Source organism: Elephas maximus, chromosome 3 (assembly GCF_024166365.1).
Source record: "Elephas maximus indicus isolate mEleMax1 chromosome 3, mEleMax1 primary haplotype, whole genome shotgun sequence".
Classification (NCBI taxonomy): Eukaryota; Metazoa; Chordata; class Mammalia; order Proboscidea; family Elephantidae; genus Elephas; species Elephas maximus.
In genome coordinates, this window is record NC_064821.1 from 96,035,689 (window position 1) to 96,051,337 (window position 15,649).

Genomic DNA, 15,649 nt, shown 5'->3' on the forward strand with positions numbered 1-15,649 from the left:
ACCATAGAATTTCCAAAGAGCAGCTGGTAGATTCAGACCACAGACTTTTTTTGGTCAGCAGCCTGAGCTCTTAACCACTGTGCCATCAGGGCTCCATTGCTGGGTATAGTGCTCTATAAATATCAATCAGGTCTAGTTGGTTGATAGTCAAGTATACTGTGTGCTTCAAATCAGAAGGTCAGCAGTTTGAACCCACTGGCCCTGCTCCATGGCCACCAGGGCAGCACAGGTACCCAAAGAGAACCAGGCAGTTTTGCTGAGCTAAGGATACAGAGATCAGAGTTCAAGGTAGCCGAAGCAGTAAAAATTAATAGAAAGGAAAAAGCTCCACAAAGAGAGAGAGCTCCGGAAACCTAGCTAGAGAGAAGGCCTCTCAAGTCTTTGGCTGAGTACTAATATGGAGTGAAACTCCATGAGGCTAGGGAAAGAACCATCAGAAATCCATACATGAACAAATCCCAGAGCTCACACAGGGCTGGAAGAATTCATATTTCCACATGCCAGAGTGAAGATCTGTGGCTGCTAACCAGAAGGTCAGCAGTTCAAATCTGCCAGACGCTCCTTGGAAACTCTGTGGGGCAGTTCTACTCTGTCCTGTAGGGTCAGAATAAGTCGGAATTGACTTGATGGCAGCGGGTTACCTGTGCTACAAGTTACATTTTTTGTATTCCCTCTCTCAGGAATCACATTTCTACACTGCCTATTGTCCAGTGTCTGAAAACAGTTCTCTCATATATTTTGTCTGGTTTTCTAGTAACTTGTTTACAGCAGGCTGTTCTGTTTTGTCCTGTTCCTTTTTTTTTTTTAATGTTGGTCTCAGGGTCTTCTCTTGTATTTTTGAATACTTCTTTTATCAGTTTAATTTTATTATGCATTTACTGTCTTGTATTATATGAGGCTCTTGGGAGTCTAAACTATTGTGCTTGATGATTCTCACTCATTGTGAATTGTAATTTAAGACTGTGATGTCATCTTTTGCAAGTCTTTGAGTTCAAGATGTATCCTCCCAGAAGGGCTTTATATTTTTTTCCACCAAGCTTGGAGGAGATGGAAGATCACCTTTTAAAATTTTTTGTTTTTATTATTTTATAAGGCTTTTTATTTGTTTTATTTTTGTCATTATAACAATGATACATGCTCTGTGTAACAAATATAAATAGGGAAGAATATAAAATATGAATGTAAATGCCTTTTCTTGTTTGTAACATGAAATTAGAGGGGGAGCTTAAGAGACATTGATTAATCATTGATGCTGATGGGAAAAGTTACGATTATAGACATTCATGTAGTGAGTACAGTTAAACTTGTCTCTTCCACCTCCTTTTTTCCATGATTGAAGAAGAAACTTGTTGGTCATTATAGAGTATACATTTGTACGTGATGCCTTGCATTTTTGGTTAATGTAGAATGACTTAGACTAAGGAGTGAATAATCTCTTAACAATTAAAAGGCTGGGGTTGAACACAGACTTATGTGGTTACAAAGGGGGGAGGAAGGGAGGGAGGGAGAGGGCTTTTTATTGATCAATCTGTAGATAAGAACTGCTTTGGGTGAAGGGAAAGACAACACTCAATACAAGGAAGGTCAGCCCAATTGGACTGGATTAAAAGTATAGAGGTTTCCGGGATAAAATGAAAGCTTCAAAGGTCAGCGAAGCAGGGGCTGGAATCTGGGGAACTTGGTTTGAGGGGACTTCTAAGTCAATGGGCAAAACAATTCTATTATGAAAACACTCTGCATCCCACTTCGAATTGTGGCGCCTGGGGTCCTAAATGCCAACAAGCGGCCATCTAAAATACATTAATTGGTCTCAACCCACCTGGAGCAAAGGCAAAGGAAGAACACCAAGGTCACACGACAACTAAGAACCCAAGAGACAGAAAGGGCCACATGAACCAGAGACCTACATTATCCTGAGACCAGAAGAACTAGTTGGTGCCCGGCCACAATCGATGTCTGTCCTGTCAGGGAGCACAACAGACAACTCCTGAGGGAGCAGGAGACCAATGGGATACAGACCCCAAATTCTCATTAAAAGACCACACCTAATGGTATGATTGCGACTAGAGGAATCCCAGAGACAATGCTCCCCAGAACTTCTGATGGCACAGGACAGGAACCATCCCCGAAGACAAATCATCAGGCATGAAAAGGACTGGTCAGTGGGGGGGAGAGAGATGCTGATGAAGAGTGAGCTAATTAAATCAGGTGGACACCGGAGAATGTGTTGGCAACTCTTGACTGGAAGGGGGATGGGAAGATAGAGAGAGAGGGAAGATGGCAAAATTGGCACGAAACGAGAGACTGTAAGGGCTGACTCAATAGGGGGAGAGCAAGTGGGAGAAGGGAGTAAGATCTATGTAAATCTACATGTGACAGACTGATTGGAATGGTAAATGTTCACTTGAAGCTTAATAAAAAAAAAAAAAAGGCTGGGGTTGTTAGTTTCTAAGTAATGGAGTCTATGTGTTAAGAGAATTATGATTTCTTATTAAATCAGATTAAGTCTTAAGAATGAAGATTAATCTTGGGAGTAGTGAGATAAGTTGGCTTTCATATACTTTGGGAGAAGATCAAGCAGTCTAAATTGTCCCCCAGTTGTTTCCCATATGAACAAAGGGCTTCCTTATGTACTGCCTGTGTAAGCTATCACACCCCAAGTTCAGATAAAACACCTGGCATCTGAAGGCCAGCAGTATCCCGGCAAGGCTTTGGCATTCAGCGGAGGTCTAAGGCTGTGAAATTTGTAAGACACAAGACCACCATACTGCTCAATTAGATGGATGCTATTTTGGCTTCATCTTACTTAGGCTTTCCACAGCATTCAGAACTGCTAATCCCTTCATCATTTTGTTATACTCACCCCTTTCTGCCTTCTAGATACCACACTCTCCTGACTCTCACTTGTTGTTGCTTCTCACTTTCTCTAGACCATACCCAAAACCAAAAACCAAACCCACTGCCGTTGAGTCGATTCCAACTCATAGCAACCCTATAGGACAGTAGAACTGCCCCATAGGATTTCCAAGGAGTGCCTGGTGGATTTGAACTGCTGACCTCTTGGTTAGTAGCTGTAGCACTTAACCACTATGCCACCAGGGTTTCCCTAGACCATACAGATGGTGTAAATTTGAACTACAGTCTTGCAGGACAGGCTCATGATTATACACTGCAGGGCAAGACTTTTCCCTTTAGGCCAGAGCCCAGATTACAAGAGACAATCCTGTTTATTGTAATCCTGTAAGTAGACTTACATAGTAGACCTATGTAAGTCTACTGTTTCATTGAGGAGTAATCCTTTGAAACTCTTGGCCTTCTGTGGGAAGTCTCAATTCCTATTTCTAGCCCTTACTTTTTACCCTTGCATGGCTATTAAAACCCAATTCTCTTGCCCCTACAAGTCAGTAATTGCCTGGCTTTAGTTTGTTTTCTTGCTGCTTTTTGACCTCAGCAAGTATAGTTACTTAGTTAAAGGATGTTAGTTATTTTCAGCCATAATTTCTAGATATTTTATAGCATGAGAGTTTTTAGGTTATCTAATTTGCCATTTTATCTGAAAAGGAAATCCCTACTGTTTATTATTTTACTGTTTGGGGAGGAAAGAAAAAAATCACCCATAATCCCACTATCCTAACATAGGAATAATCTTCGCATTTTGTCCATGTGCAGATACATGTTTAAATCATTGTAATCTCCGTTCTTTCTTAAAGTGCAAAGAATCTCTCTTCTTTCTTAAAGTGTAAAGAATCATTTAGCCCTTTATTGTATGTATTACTTTAATTTTTATGTCTTCTTTTGTTTCCAGAACAATATAGCTGAAGTACAAGAATTGCATTCTGAATTAATGTGGAAGGATTTTATAGACCACATCAGTAGCCTTCTACACAGTGTTGAAGTGGAAGTCAGTTACTTTGCAGCTGGAATTATTGCCCATTTAATATCCAGAGGTGAACAAGCCTGGACTTTGAGCCATAGCCAGAGGAATTCTCTTCTGGATGATCTGGTAGGATCATTTGATATTTTCTGGAAACAAATGAAAATCACTCATAGTGGTCAAACTGTCAAAACCTCATAATGTAATAGTGTAGTGCTAAATAAATATTATAACCTTTTGTGTGTGTGTCTTGTGTCTTGTAGCATTCAGCTATTTTGAAATGGCCAACTCCAGAGTGTGAGATGGTAGCATACAGGTAATTATCATGATAATTAATATTAACTCAGCAATGTAGTCATTTGCTTCCCTAGAGATCATTTCTATGGAATGTAGTTTTTCCCTTAGCCATCTATCTTAGAACTTGCTTTAAAAGAGGCAAGGAATTTTGACTTTGTTGTGCCACCTGCCATTTAGCAGTCCTTTCTTCATTCCACATTTATTGAAGACAAGTGCCAGGTACTTGTTCTGTGCTTTATGAAATTCAAAGATGAATGTGGGACGGTGCCTGCACACAAGAATCATACAGTGTAGTGAGGTAGACCAGGTGTGAATCAGGTATAATTCACCGTTACGCTAGATATGTGCTAGGCAGTTAAAGATGAGAGGACTTAAAGCTACACTGAAAAATCATAAAAAGCTTCTAGAGGAGGTGATTTGTGAGCTGGATTTTGAGAGATTAATTAAGTAGGGGCAGGAAATTTCAGGAGAGGAAACAATGTGTCAGTACAAAGTAGTGTAAAACAACAAGACACATTGAAGGAACTAGAAGTAGCATCAGATTAATTTGGGCAGACAGGTTGTAATCATATATTGTAGTGCATACTGTATGCCTGACTATAACAGTTTGGTAACTTGATAGCTATGTTATTAATTACCTGAAATTATCCAGTTTGTGGTATAATTTTATTATGACTTATTTTTGTGGTCTACTTTGTAAATGGTGATGGTTCCAACATCTTTGACTTCCCTAACTTATATTTTACCCATTTTTGTGCAGAAGACCAGTAGAAATAGAAAAGTTAATTCTAGACCCTCTTGATGGTGTTCTACCAGTTATCGACTGACTTCTTTTCTTAGTTTCCAATTCAAGATCTGTTATTCTTTAAACATGTACTTCTGTGATAAAAAACGTGCTTTTGAAAAAAATGTTTTTCTCTGTTAATACCTTTTTCTGACACCCTTTCATCTTCTGTACCAAAACTTAAGTCTGAATGCACTCCTTTCTGAAACAGCTGAGACAAAGAAAAGATGTTCCATAGCTCATTATATTACTCCAGAAATTGTTGTTGTTGTTTGCCACCCAGTCCATTATGACAGAGTATGAAATTTCTAGAATGTAAATTTTAGGACTCATTGCTTTAGAGAATGACACTAAGTATAGGATGTAATTTGAATTACTTTTCTTTGACGCTTTAGGTCCTTCAATCCATTTTTCCCATTACTTGGCTGTTTTACAACACCAGGAGTCCAGCTGTGGGCAGTTTGGGCCATGCAACATGTCTGTAGCAAGAATCGTATGTACCAGAAGAGAGAGCTATGTTTTTCTTTTTCAAGTGAAATTTTCCTTTCTCTTACCCTTTAATATTTGGAAAGTCATTTCTAAATTGTGTGTTGAAATGATTTTTAAGGATATATACTCTTAAAAATACTATGTAAGACGATCTTAGGTTATAAACGAAATTTATTCTTTGAGAATGATACGAAATGACAGTGGCACATGAGACTTACAATGTCCTAACTTCATGGAATTTAAAGATTAGGAGCCTACAGTGAGTCCATTTAGTTGGGCACAAGGTCCTACAAAGATCCAGTGCTTACGGTACTTTCCAGTGCCCCATCTTCATTCATCAAAACTTCCATTGTTAGTTCAAGACCTTGCTTTCAACACCTGTGGTCCCTGGAGAAGAAGAGCATTTATAACAGGTTCCAGATCATTCTTTCTTGAAGGTTGTGATGCAACTCTTTGTCAATTATTTATTAATATAAATTCATTCCACAAATTATCTGGGATGTTGTTCAAGAAACATAGAGTAAAATAATAAGGTATAAATTTAAAAATAAGTCTGTACTGAGGAAAGATAATTAGAAAAAGAGCTAAGGGAGGGAGGGAAAATAGTTGAATATAGACATGTAGGCCATACATAGAGATTCACAGACTTTTTATAGCTGGGCTGGAAGTAATCAACTACATGGTTCACACTCCTATAAGAAGGAGGAAAAAAAATTTTCTTGGGGGTAGAGAAGTTTTTTTGAGTAGTTAACTACAGATTAAATTTTTATATAGGACGTTGTTATTGTAGCTGTTAGGTGCTGTCAAGTCAGTTCAGACTCATAGCAGCCCTATAGGACAGAGTAGAACTGCCCCATACGGTTTCCAAGGAGTGGCTGGTGGATTTGAACTGCCGACCTTTTAGTTAGCAGCCGAGCTTTTAACCTCTACACCACCAGGGCTCCATATAGGATGTTAGTAGGGGACATATTATAAAAGGTCTTATATAGGAGATGTGAGAGTTGTTTTTTAACAATATCCTTATAGCAGAGGCAGTAATAGTTTGTAAGATTATTTCTTATTTGATGAAAACCTAATGCATAGCACCAAAAGACAGCTCAGATAGGCAAGAAAGAGACTTTAAAGAATAGTAAGTGACAGAGAAAACTGCTTTGTACCCACCTAAACACCTTTTTTAAACACCTACCTAGAGGCTTCTCTGATTCCTCCCACAAAATTTTCCAGAAGCAGAGTTGTTCATTCATAAACATAATAATGCTTCATTAGGTGTCTTAAACTGCCTCTGTTCTAAAAGTTTTCTCCCTTTACTGGACCTACATGTTCTGAGATCTCCCTAGCTTCTTAAAAGTCTATCCCATCTTACTCCTATCCCTCTAGAATGGACCATAACTCAAAGATTGGAGAAAATAAAATACAATAAGTAAATAATGGTGAATTTTTAATATAAATGTCTATTTTTGTGACCACTTTTAGGTGTTAGTGTTTTTTAAAGTTTACTTTATAGAAAGATAGCCCAGAAGAATTTATTCTAAAAGGCAGCAATATTTGGAGAATGTTAGAATATTTTATTCCCAATCCAAGTAGTTCAAGTTCTTACCTTCTTTCTTTCCTGGATAATATGTTTATGTTTAAAATAGAATTTACTTCTCAGTTTGTATTAAAATGTTTTAATACTGCTTACAGCTTTTAATAAGTAAGAGATGGTATAGCATAGTGGTTAAGAGCATGAGAGAATCTACTTGGATTCAAATTGTGCACCACCACTTACTGTCTATGCCATGTTTAGCAAATTATTAAGCCTGGGGCTTTAGTTTTCACATCTGTTTAATGGGTATAATAATAGTATTATATAATGATAATAGTATTATCATTATAATGTGCACTTTTCCATACTTTAAAAAGTTTTTGACAACATGACTTGCAGTAATCACCTTATCTTTACTGTATGGCTCTACATTTATTAAATGAACTTATTAGTTTATATTACTACTCCCCTATTGATAACATTAGGTAGTCTACCTTTTAACTTTAAAATTTTGTTGAAAAGTTTGTTTTCACAGAGCTATTCATTTTAATGTTATTTATGATAGTAAATAATTACAGAAGTCTAGCAATAGAGAAATGTTAAATAATATTGAAATACCCAGACAGTGTAATATTGGCATGTGATTATAAGTGAAGAGGCATAATAGAAAAGTATATAAGCAGCAACTTATACTCTGGGCCATGACAAACCAAACCCGTTGCCACCAAGTTGATTCCGACTCATAGCAACTCTATAGGACAGAGTAGAACTTCCCCATAGGGTTTCCAAGGAGCACCTGGTGGATTCAAACTGCCGACCTTTTGGTTGGCAGCCATAGCACTTAACACAGAGTAACTAATATCAGATGAGCCTTCCAGCCATAAACAACTGGAAAATATGAAACACCTCTTTCTAGACATTGGACAAAAAGGCAATAAGAATTTTTATCAGCACAATAGATGCAAAAAAAGCATTTAACAAAATCCAACATCCAATCCTGACAAAGGGCATCTAAGGAAAACCTATAGCTAACATCAGAATTAATAGTGAAAAACTAAATGTGAATGCATTCCCTGTAAGCTCAGAAACAAGGCAAGGATGACTGATCTCACTCTTCAACATTGTAATGGTTCTCCAGAATGCTCATTAAAAGCGAAGATGGTGGTAGGGGACATCTAGGTCAGTTGGCATAACATAGTTCATAAAGACAATGTTCTACATCCTACTTTGGTGAGTAGCATCTGGGGTCTTAAAAGCGTGTAAGTGGAGCCCTAATACATGGCATAAACAGAATACAAAACATTACTAACAATACACAAACACTAAAAGAGAAACTAGATAACTGGGAGCTCCTAAAAGTCATTTATGCTCATCCAAAGACTTCACCAAAAGAGTAAAAAGACAGACTGGGAAAAAATTTTTGGCTACGACAAATCTGATCAGCAACTGATCTCCAAAATCTACAAGATAGTGGCAAACCTCAACAACAAAAAGACAACTGAATTAAAAAATGGGCAAAGGATATGAACAGGCACTTCACCAAAGAAGACATTCAGGTGGCTAACAGATACATGAAGAAACACTCGTGATCATTAGCCATTAGAGAAATGCAAATCAAAACAAAATGAGATACCATTTCACCCCAACAAGGCTAGCATTAATCCAAAAAACAAAAAATAATGTTGGAGAGGTTGTGGAGAGACTGGAATGCTTATACACTGTTTGTGGGAATGTAAAATGGTACAACCACTTTGGAAATTGATTTGGTGCTTCCTTAAAAAGCTAGAAACAGACGTACCATACAATTCAGTGGTCGCATTCCTTGGAATATATCCTAGAGAAATAAGAGCCCTCAGAAAAATTAGTCCAAAGGACTAATGGACCGCATCTACCACGGCCTCCACCAGACTGAGTCCGGTACAACTAGAGGGTACCTGGCTATCACCAGTGACCACCCTAATAGGGAACACAACAGATGGAGCAGGAGAAAAATGGGGTGCAGAACTCAAATTCTAGTAAAAAGACCAGACTTGATGGTCTGACTGAGACTAGAGGGGCCCCAGAAGACATGGCCCATGGACTCTATGTTAGCCCAGAACTAAAACCACTCCTGAACTCTTCAAAGATTAGACTGGACTATAAGACATAAAATGATACCGGTGAGGAGTGTGCTTCTTGGCTTAAGCGGATACAAAGACTAAATGGTCAGTTCCTGTCTAGAGGCAAGATGAGAAGGCAGAAGGGAACAGGAGCTGGTTGAATGAACACAGGAAATACAGGGTGGAGAGGAGGAGTGTGCTGTCACATCGTAAGGGGAGCAACTATGGTTACATAACAATGTGTGGCCCACAGACACCTTGTTGACTCAGAACTGAAACCACTCCCAAAGTCCACATTTTGGCCAAAGATCAGATAAGTCTATAAAATAACAATAACACAGGTGAGGAACATGCTTCTTAGTTCAATCAAGTATAGAAGACCAAATGGGCAACTCCTGCCCAAGGCAAGACAGAAGGCAGGAAGGGACAGGAAAACAGACAAATGGATACAGATAACCTGGGGTGTAAAGGGAAGGGGGGAAAGTACTGACACACTGTGGGGATTGCAACCAGTGTCACAAAACAATTTGTGTATAAATTTTTGAATGAGAATCTTAATTTGCACCGTGAACTTTCACCTAAAGCACAATAAAAAATTTTTTAAAAACTCAGGATGGCGAGACTTTGGCTCAATTACTTTGGATGCACATCAGGAAAGATCAATTGCTAGAAAAGAACATCATGTTTGGTAAAGTAGAGGGACAGCAAAAAAGAGGGAAATCCTCAATGAGATGGACTGACAGAGTAGGCACAACAATGGACTCAAACATACCAACGATCATAAAGATGGTGCAGGACATGGCAACGTTTCATTCTGTTATACATAAGGTGGCCATGAATCGGAGCTGATTTGATGACAGCTAATGAACAACAACAGTGGTTCCGGCCAGTATGATTGAGAAAGAAATAGAAGGCATTCAGATTGGAAATACTTAAATTATTTTTATTTCCAAATGGCATAATCATCTACGTAGAAAATCCCATGGAATTTGCAAAATAGCAAGAGATAATAAGTAATCTAGGACAGTAATAATTGAGTTTAGCAAGGTTTCAAGATGCAAGATCAACATACATAAATCAGTTACATGTCTGTATACTAGCAACAACCAATGTAAATGAAAAAAATGACATTTACAGTTGTATCAAAACTGTGAAAAACTACCAGGACGAAGCCATAGAAGCTTCACAGACACACCCAAACACGCTGAGGGACCAAGCTACGAGGCTGAAGTTTGGGGACCATGGTCTCAGGGGACATCTAGCTGAATTGGCATAACATAGTCTATAAGGAAAATGTTCTACGTCCAACTGTGCTGAGTAGCATCGGGGGTCTCAAAAGCCTGTGAACGGCCATCTAAGATACATCTACTGGTCCCATCCTAGCTGAAGCAAAGGAGAATGAAGAAAACCAAAGACACAAGGAAAAGATTAGTCCAAACGACTAATGGACCACAATTACCACAACTTTCACCAGACTGAGCCCAAAACAACTAGATGGTGCTTAGTTACCACCACTGACTGTTGTGGCAGGGATCACAATAGAGGGTCCCAGACAGAATGAGAGAAAAATGTAGAACGAAATTCAAATTCACAAAAAAAAAAAAAGGGCTTGCTAGTCTCACAGAGACTGGAGAAACTTTAAGAGTATGACTCCCCAACCCCTTTTAACTCAGTACTGAAGTCACTCTTGAGGGTCACTCTTCAACCAAAGATTTTATAGGGTCAAGCCCCCACCCATACTTGAAGTACAACCTTGAGTATATCCCACCTGAATTTAGAGACCATCTCAAAAATGGATTTGATGTGTTGAATACTAATGACCCAAGACCAGATGAGTTGTGAAATGGCATCAAGGACATCATACATGAAGAAAGCAAGAGGTCATTAAAAAGATAGCAAAGAAAGAAAAGACCAAAATGGATGTCAGAAGAGACTCTGAAACTTGCTGTTGAATGTCATGTAGTTGAAGCAGAAGGAAGAAATGATGAAGTAGAAAAGCTGAACAGAAGATTTCAAAAGGCAGCTTGAGGAGACAAAGTATTATAATGACATGTGCAAAGACCTGGAGTTAGAAAGCCAAAGGAGGAGAACACACTCAGCATTTTTAAAGCTGAAAGAACTGAAGAAAAAATTCAAGCCTCGAGTTGCAATATTGAAGGATTCTATGGGAAAAATATCAAACAACGCAGGAGGCATCAAAAGAAGATGGAAAAAATACACAGAGTCACTATACCAAAAAGAATTGGTCGACATTCAACCATTTCAGGAGGTAACATATGATCAGGAACCAACAGTACTAAAGGAAGAGGTCCAAGCTGCACCAAAGGCATTGGCAAAAAACAAGGCTCCAGGAATTGACAGAATACCAATTGAGATGTTTCAACAAATGGATGCAGTCTGTGCCAAGAAATTTGGCAGCAGCTCGTCTGTGCCAAGAAATTTAGAAGACAGCTACCTGGCCAACTGACTGGAAGAGATCCATATTTATGCCTATTCCCAAGAAAGGTGATCGAACCGAATGCAGAAATTATTGAACAATATCATTAATATCACACACAAGCAAAATTTTGCTAAAGATCATTCAAAAGTAGCTGCAGCAGTATATTGACAAGGAACTGCCAGAGATTCAAGCCGACTTCAGAAGAGGATGTGGAACCAGGGATATCATTGCCGATGTCAGGTGGATCCTGGCTGAAAGCAGAGAATACCAGAAATTTACCTGTGTTTTATTGACTATACAAAGGCGCTCTACTGTGTGGATTATAACAAATTATGGATAACATTTTGAAGAATGGGAATTTCAGAACACTTAATTGTGCTCATGAGGAACCTGTACATGGATCAAGAGGCAGTCGTTCGAACAGAACAGGGGAATACTGTGTGGTTTAAAGTCAGGAAAGGTGTGTGTCAGGGTTGTGTCCTTTTACATATTTACTCAATCTGTATGCTGAGCAAATAATCTGAGAAACTGGAGTATATTTAGAAGAACTCAGCATCAGAGCTGGAGGAAGACCCATTAACAACCTGCGTTATGCAGATTACACAACCTTGCTTGGTAAAAGTGAAGAGGACTTGAAGCACTTACTGGTGAAGATCAAAGACCATAGGCTTCAGTATGGATTACACCTCAAAGTAAAGAAAACCAAAATCCTCACAACTGGACCAGTAAGCAACATCATGATAAATGGAGAAAAGATTGAAGTGGATTTCATTTTACTTGGATCCACAGTCAACACCCATGGAAGCAGCAGTCAAGAAATTAAATGATGCATTAAATTGGGCCCATATGCTGCAAAAGACCTCTTTAAAGTGTTGAAAAGCAAAGATGTCACCTTGAAGACTGAGGTGCAACTGAGCCAAGCCATGGTGTTTTCAGTTCCTTCATATGCATGGAAAGCTGAGCGATGAATAAGGAAAACTAAAGAAGAATTGATGCCTTTGAATTGTGGTGCTGGTGAAGAATATTGAATATACCACGGAGTACCAAAAGAACGAACAAACTCTGTCTTAGAAGGAGTACAACCAGAATGCTCTTTAGAAGCAAAGACAGCAAGACTATGTCTCACATACTTTGGACAAGTTATCAGGAGGGATCAGTCCCTGGAGAAGGACATCATGCTTTGTAAAGTAGAGGGTCAGCGAAAAAGAAGAAGACCCTCAAAGAGATGGATTGACACAGTGGCTGCGACAATGGGCTCAAGCACAACAATTGTCAGGATGGCACAGGACCAGGCAATGTTTCATTCTGTTATACATAGGGTCACTAAGTCAAAATCAACTCTACAGCACCTAACAACAACAGTGCCAACAATAATAACACACGTGAGGGACATGCTTCATATACAAGATTAATGGCCACACCAGCCCAAAGGCAAAGACAGGCAGGAAGGGACAGGAAAACTGGACGGATGGAAACAGGAAACCTGAGGTGGAGAAGGGGAGGATCTTGACATATTGCAGCGTTGGCAACCAATGTCACAAAACAATTTGTGTATTAACTGTTTAAAGAAAAACTAATTTACTCTGTAAACTTTCACTTAAAGCACAATAGAAAAAGAAATGTCTCCAGACATAAAAAAAAAAAAAAAAAACCATGAAAAATTTAGGGATCTATCTGACAAAAGATGTGCAAGGCCTGTACACTGAAAACAACAAAACATTTCTGAGAGAAAGTAAAGAAGGCCTAAATAAATGCAGAAACCTACTGTATTCATGAGTCAGAAGATGTAATATTGTTAAGATGGCAGTAGTCTACAAACTGATAGATTTGATACAATCTCAATTAAAATCTTAACAGATTTCTGAGGAGAAATTGACAAGCTGATTCTAGTATTCATAAAGAAATGCAAAGGATCTAGAATAGCAAAAACAACTTAGGGGAAAACGAACAAAATTGGAGGACTTAAAGTATCTGACTTTTAGGAGGTACTCTAAGGTTACAGTAATTAAGACAGTGTTGTGTGGCATAAAAATAAAAAATAGACAAGGATAATTCAATGGACCAGAATAGAGAATACAGAAGTAGACCTATGCATAAGTGGTTAGTTAATTTTTTGTTTTTTAATGTGGTAAATATATATGTAACAAAACATCTACCATGTTAACATTTTTCACATGTACAATTCAGTGACATTATGTTTATCATGTTGCTTAACCATTATCATTATGTATTTTCAAATTTTTCCATCACCCTTAACAGAAGCTCATTGCCCCTTAAGCAATGAGTCCTCCTTCTCCCATTGCCTCCTGCCTACCCCTGGTAACCATTAATAAACTTTGGTCTCTATATACTTGCTTATTCCAGGTCTTTCATATAAGTGGGATCATATAATAGTTGTCCTTTTGTGACTCACTTACTTCACCTAGCACGATGTTTCAAGGTTGATCCACGTTGTAGCATGTATCAGGATTTTATTTCTTTTTATGGTTGAGTAATATTTCGTTGTATGTAATTACTACATTTTATTTATTCATCATCTGTTGATGGGCATTTAGGCTGTTTCCACCTTTTGGCTCTTGTGAATACTGCTGCAGTACTGTGTACAACTATGTGTTTGCATTCCTGCTTTCAGTTCTTTTGGGTACACACCTAGGAGTAGAATTGCTGGACTGTTCATTAGTTTTTGACATAGGCAAAAAGCAATTCATCTGAGGAAAAATAGTCTCTTCAACAAATTGTGCTGGAATAACTGAATATATATATATGTAAAAAAAACTTTGATCTATACCTCACACTATATATAAAAATAACTCTAAATTGATCATAGATCTAAACATAAAATCTAAAACTACAAAAAAGTTCTAGAAGAAAACAGAGGAGAAAATTTTTATGACCTTGGATTAGGCAAAGGTTTCTTAAATATGTACAGCAGCATGACGTATAAAAAATTGCTAAATTAGACTTGCTGTAAATTTAGGGCTTGCGCTCTTTAAAAAATATTGTTGAGAGGATGAAAACACAGTATACATACTGAGAGAAAATATTTCAAATCACATGTCTGATAAAGGACCTGTATTCAGAATATGAAGAATTCCCCAAATAATAAGAAAATAATGCAGGTTAAAAAAAAAAGACAAAAAATTTGAACAGACATTTCACCAAAGAACATTTACTGATGGTAGATAGACACATGAAAAGATGCTCAGCATCATTAGTCATTAGGGAAATGCGAGTTAAAACCACAGTGAGATACCTGTCACTACACACCAGTTGTTGTTGCTGTGTGCTGCTGAGTTGACTCTGACTCATAGTGACCCTGTAGGACAGAGTAGAATTGTCCCATATGGTTGCTTATGCTGTGATCTTTACAAGAGGAGCCCTGGTGGTACAGTGGTTAAAGTGTGAGGTTGCTAACCGAAAGGTTGGCCGTTTGAACCCATCAGCCACTCAACGGGAAAAAGATTTGGCAATCTGGTTCTGTAAAGATTTAGAGCCTTGGTAACCCCACGGGGCAGTTCTACTCTGTCCTACAGAGTTGCTATGAGTCCTGTAGGAATTGACTCCATGGCAGTGGGTTTGGTTTTTGGTTTGGTTTGGTCTTTACAGGAGTAGATTGTTACATCTTTTCTCCCACAAAGCGGCTGTTGGGTTCGAACTGCTAACCCTTCAGCTAGCAGCCAGGTGTTTAGCTACTTTGTCACCAGGGCTTCTTATTAGAATTTCTAAAATTAAAAAGACCTACCGTATCAAGTGCTGATGAGCATATGGAGCAACCAGAACTCTCATACACTGCTGGTAGTAATGTAAAATGGTACAAACACCTTGGAAAACAGTCTGGTAGTTTGTTGTTTTTTCTTTTTTAGGTTAAACATATACCTATCATATGATCCAGCTATTCCACTTCTAGATACTTGCCCAAGAGAAATTAACGCAGATGTTCATACAAAGACTTTTACATGAATGCTTATAGCAGCTTTATTTGTTATAGCCAAAAACTGGAAACAACTGGAATATTCATAAACAGGGGAATGGATAAACAAGTTTTGGTATATCCATACAATAGAATTCTAATCAGCAATAAAAAGGAATGGATTATTTATATATACAACAACATGGAAGAATCTTATGCTGAGTGGGAGAA

At 38.2% G+C, this 15,649-nt stretch overlaps 1 protein-coding gene across 2 annotated transcripts in view; it reads left to right on the plus strand.

Moving 5' to 3' along the window:
- ZYG11B (zyg-11 family member B, cell cycle regulator) overlaps positions 1-15,649 on the plus strand; it is a 122,943-nt gene that overhangs the window by 93,968 nt on the left and 13,326 nt on the right. For both annotated transcript variants that reach the window (XM_049879255.1, XM_049879256.1), the window contains exons 11-13: positions 3,806-4,003; positions 4,138-4,190; positions 5,351-5,448. In XM_049879255.1, coding sequence (XP_049735212.1) covers positions 3,806-4,003; positions 4,138-4,190; positions 5,351-5,448 — 349 coding nt within the window. The remainder of the gene's footprint in view (positions 1-3,805; positions 4,004-4,137; positions 4,191-5,350; positions 5,449-15,649) is intronic.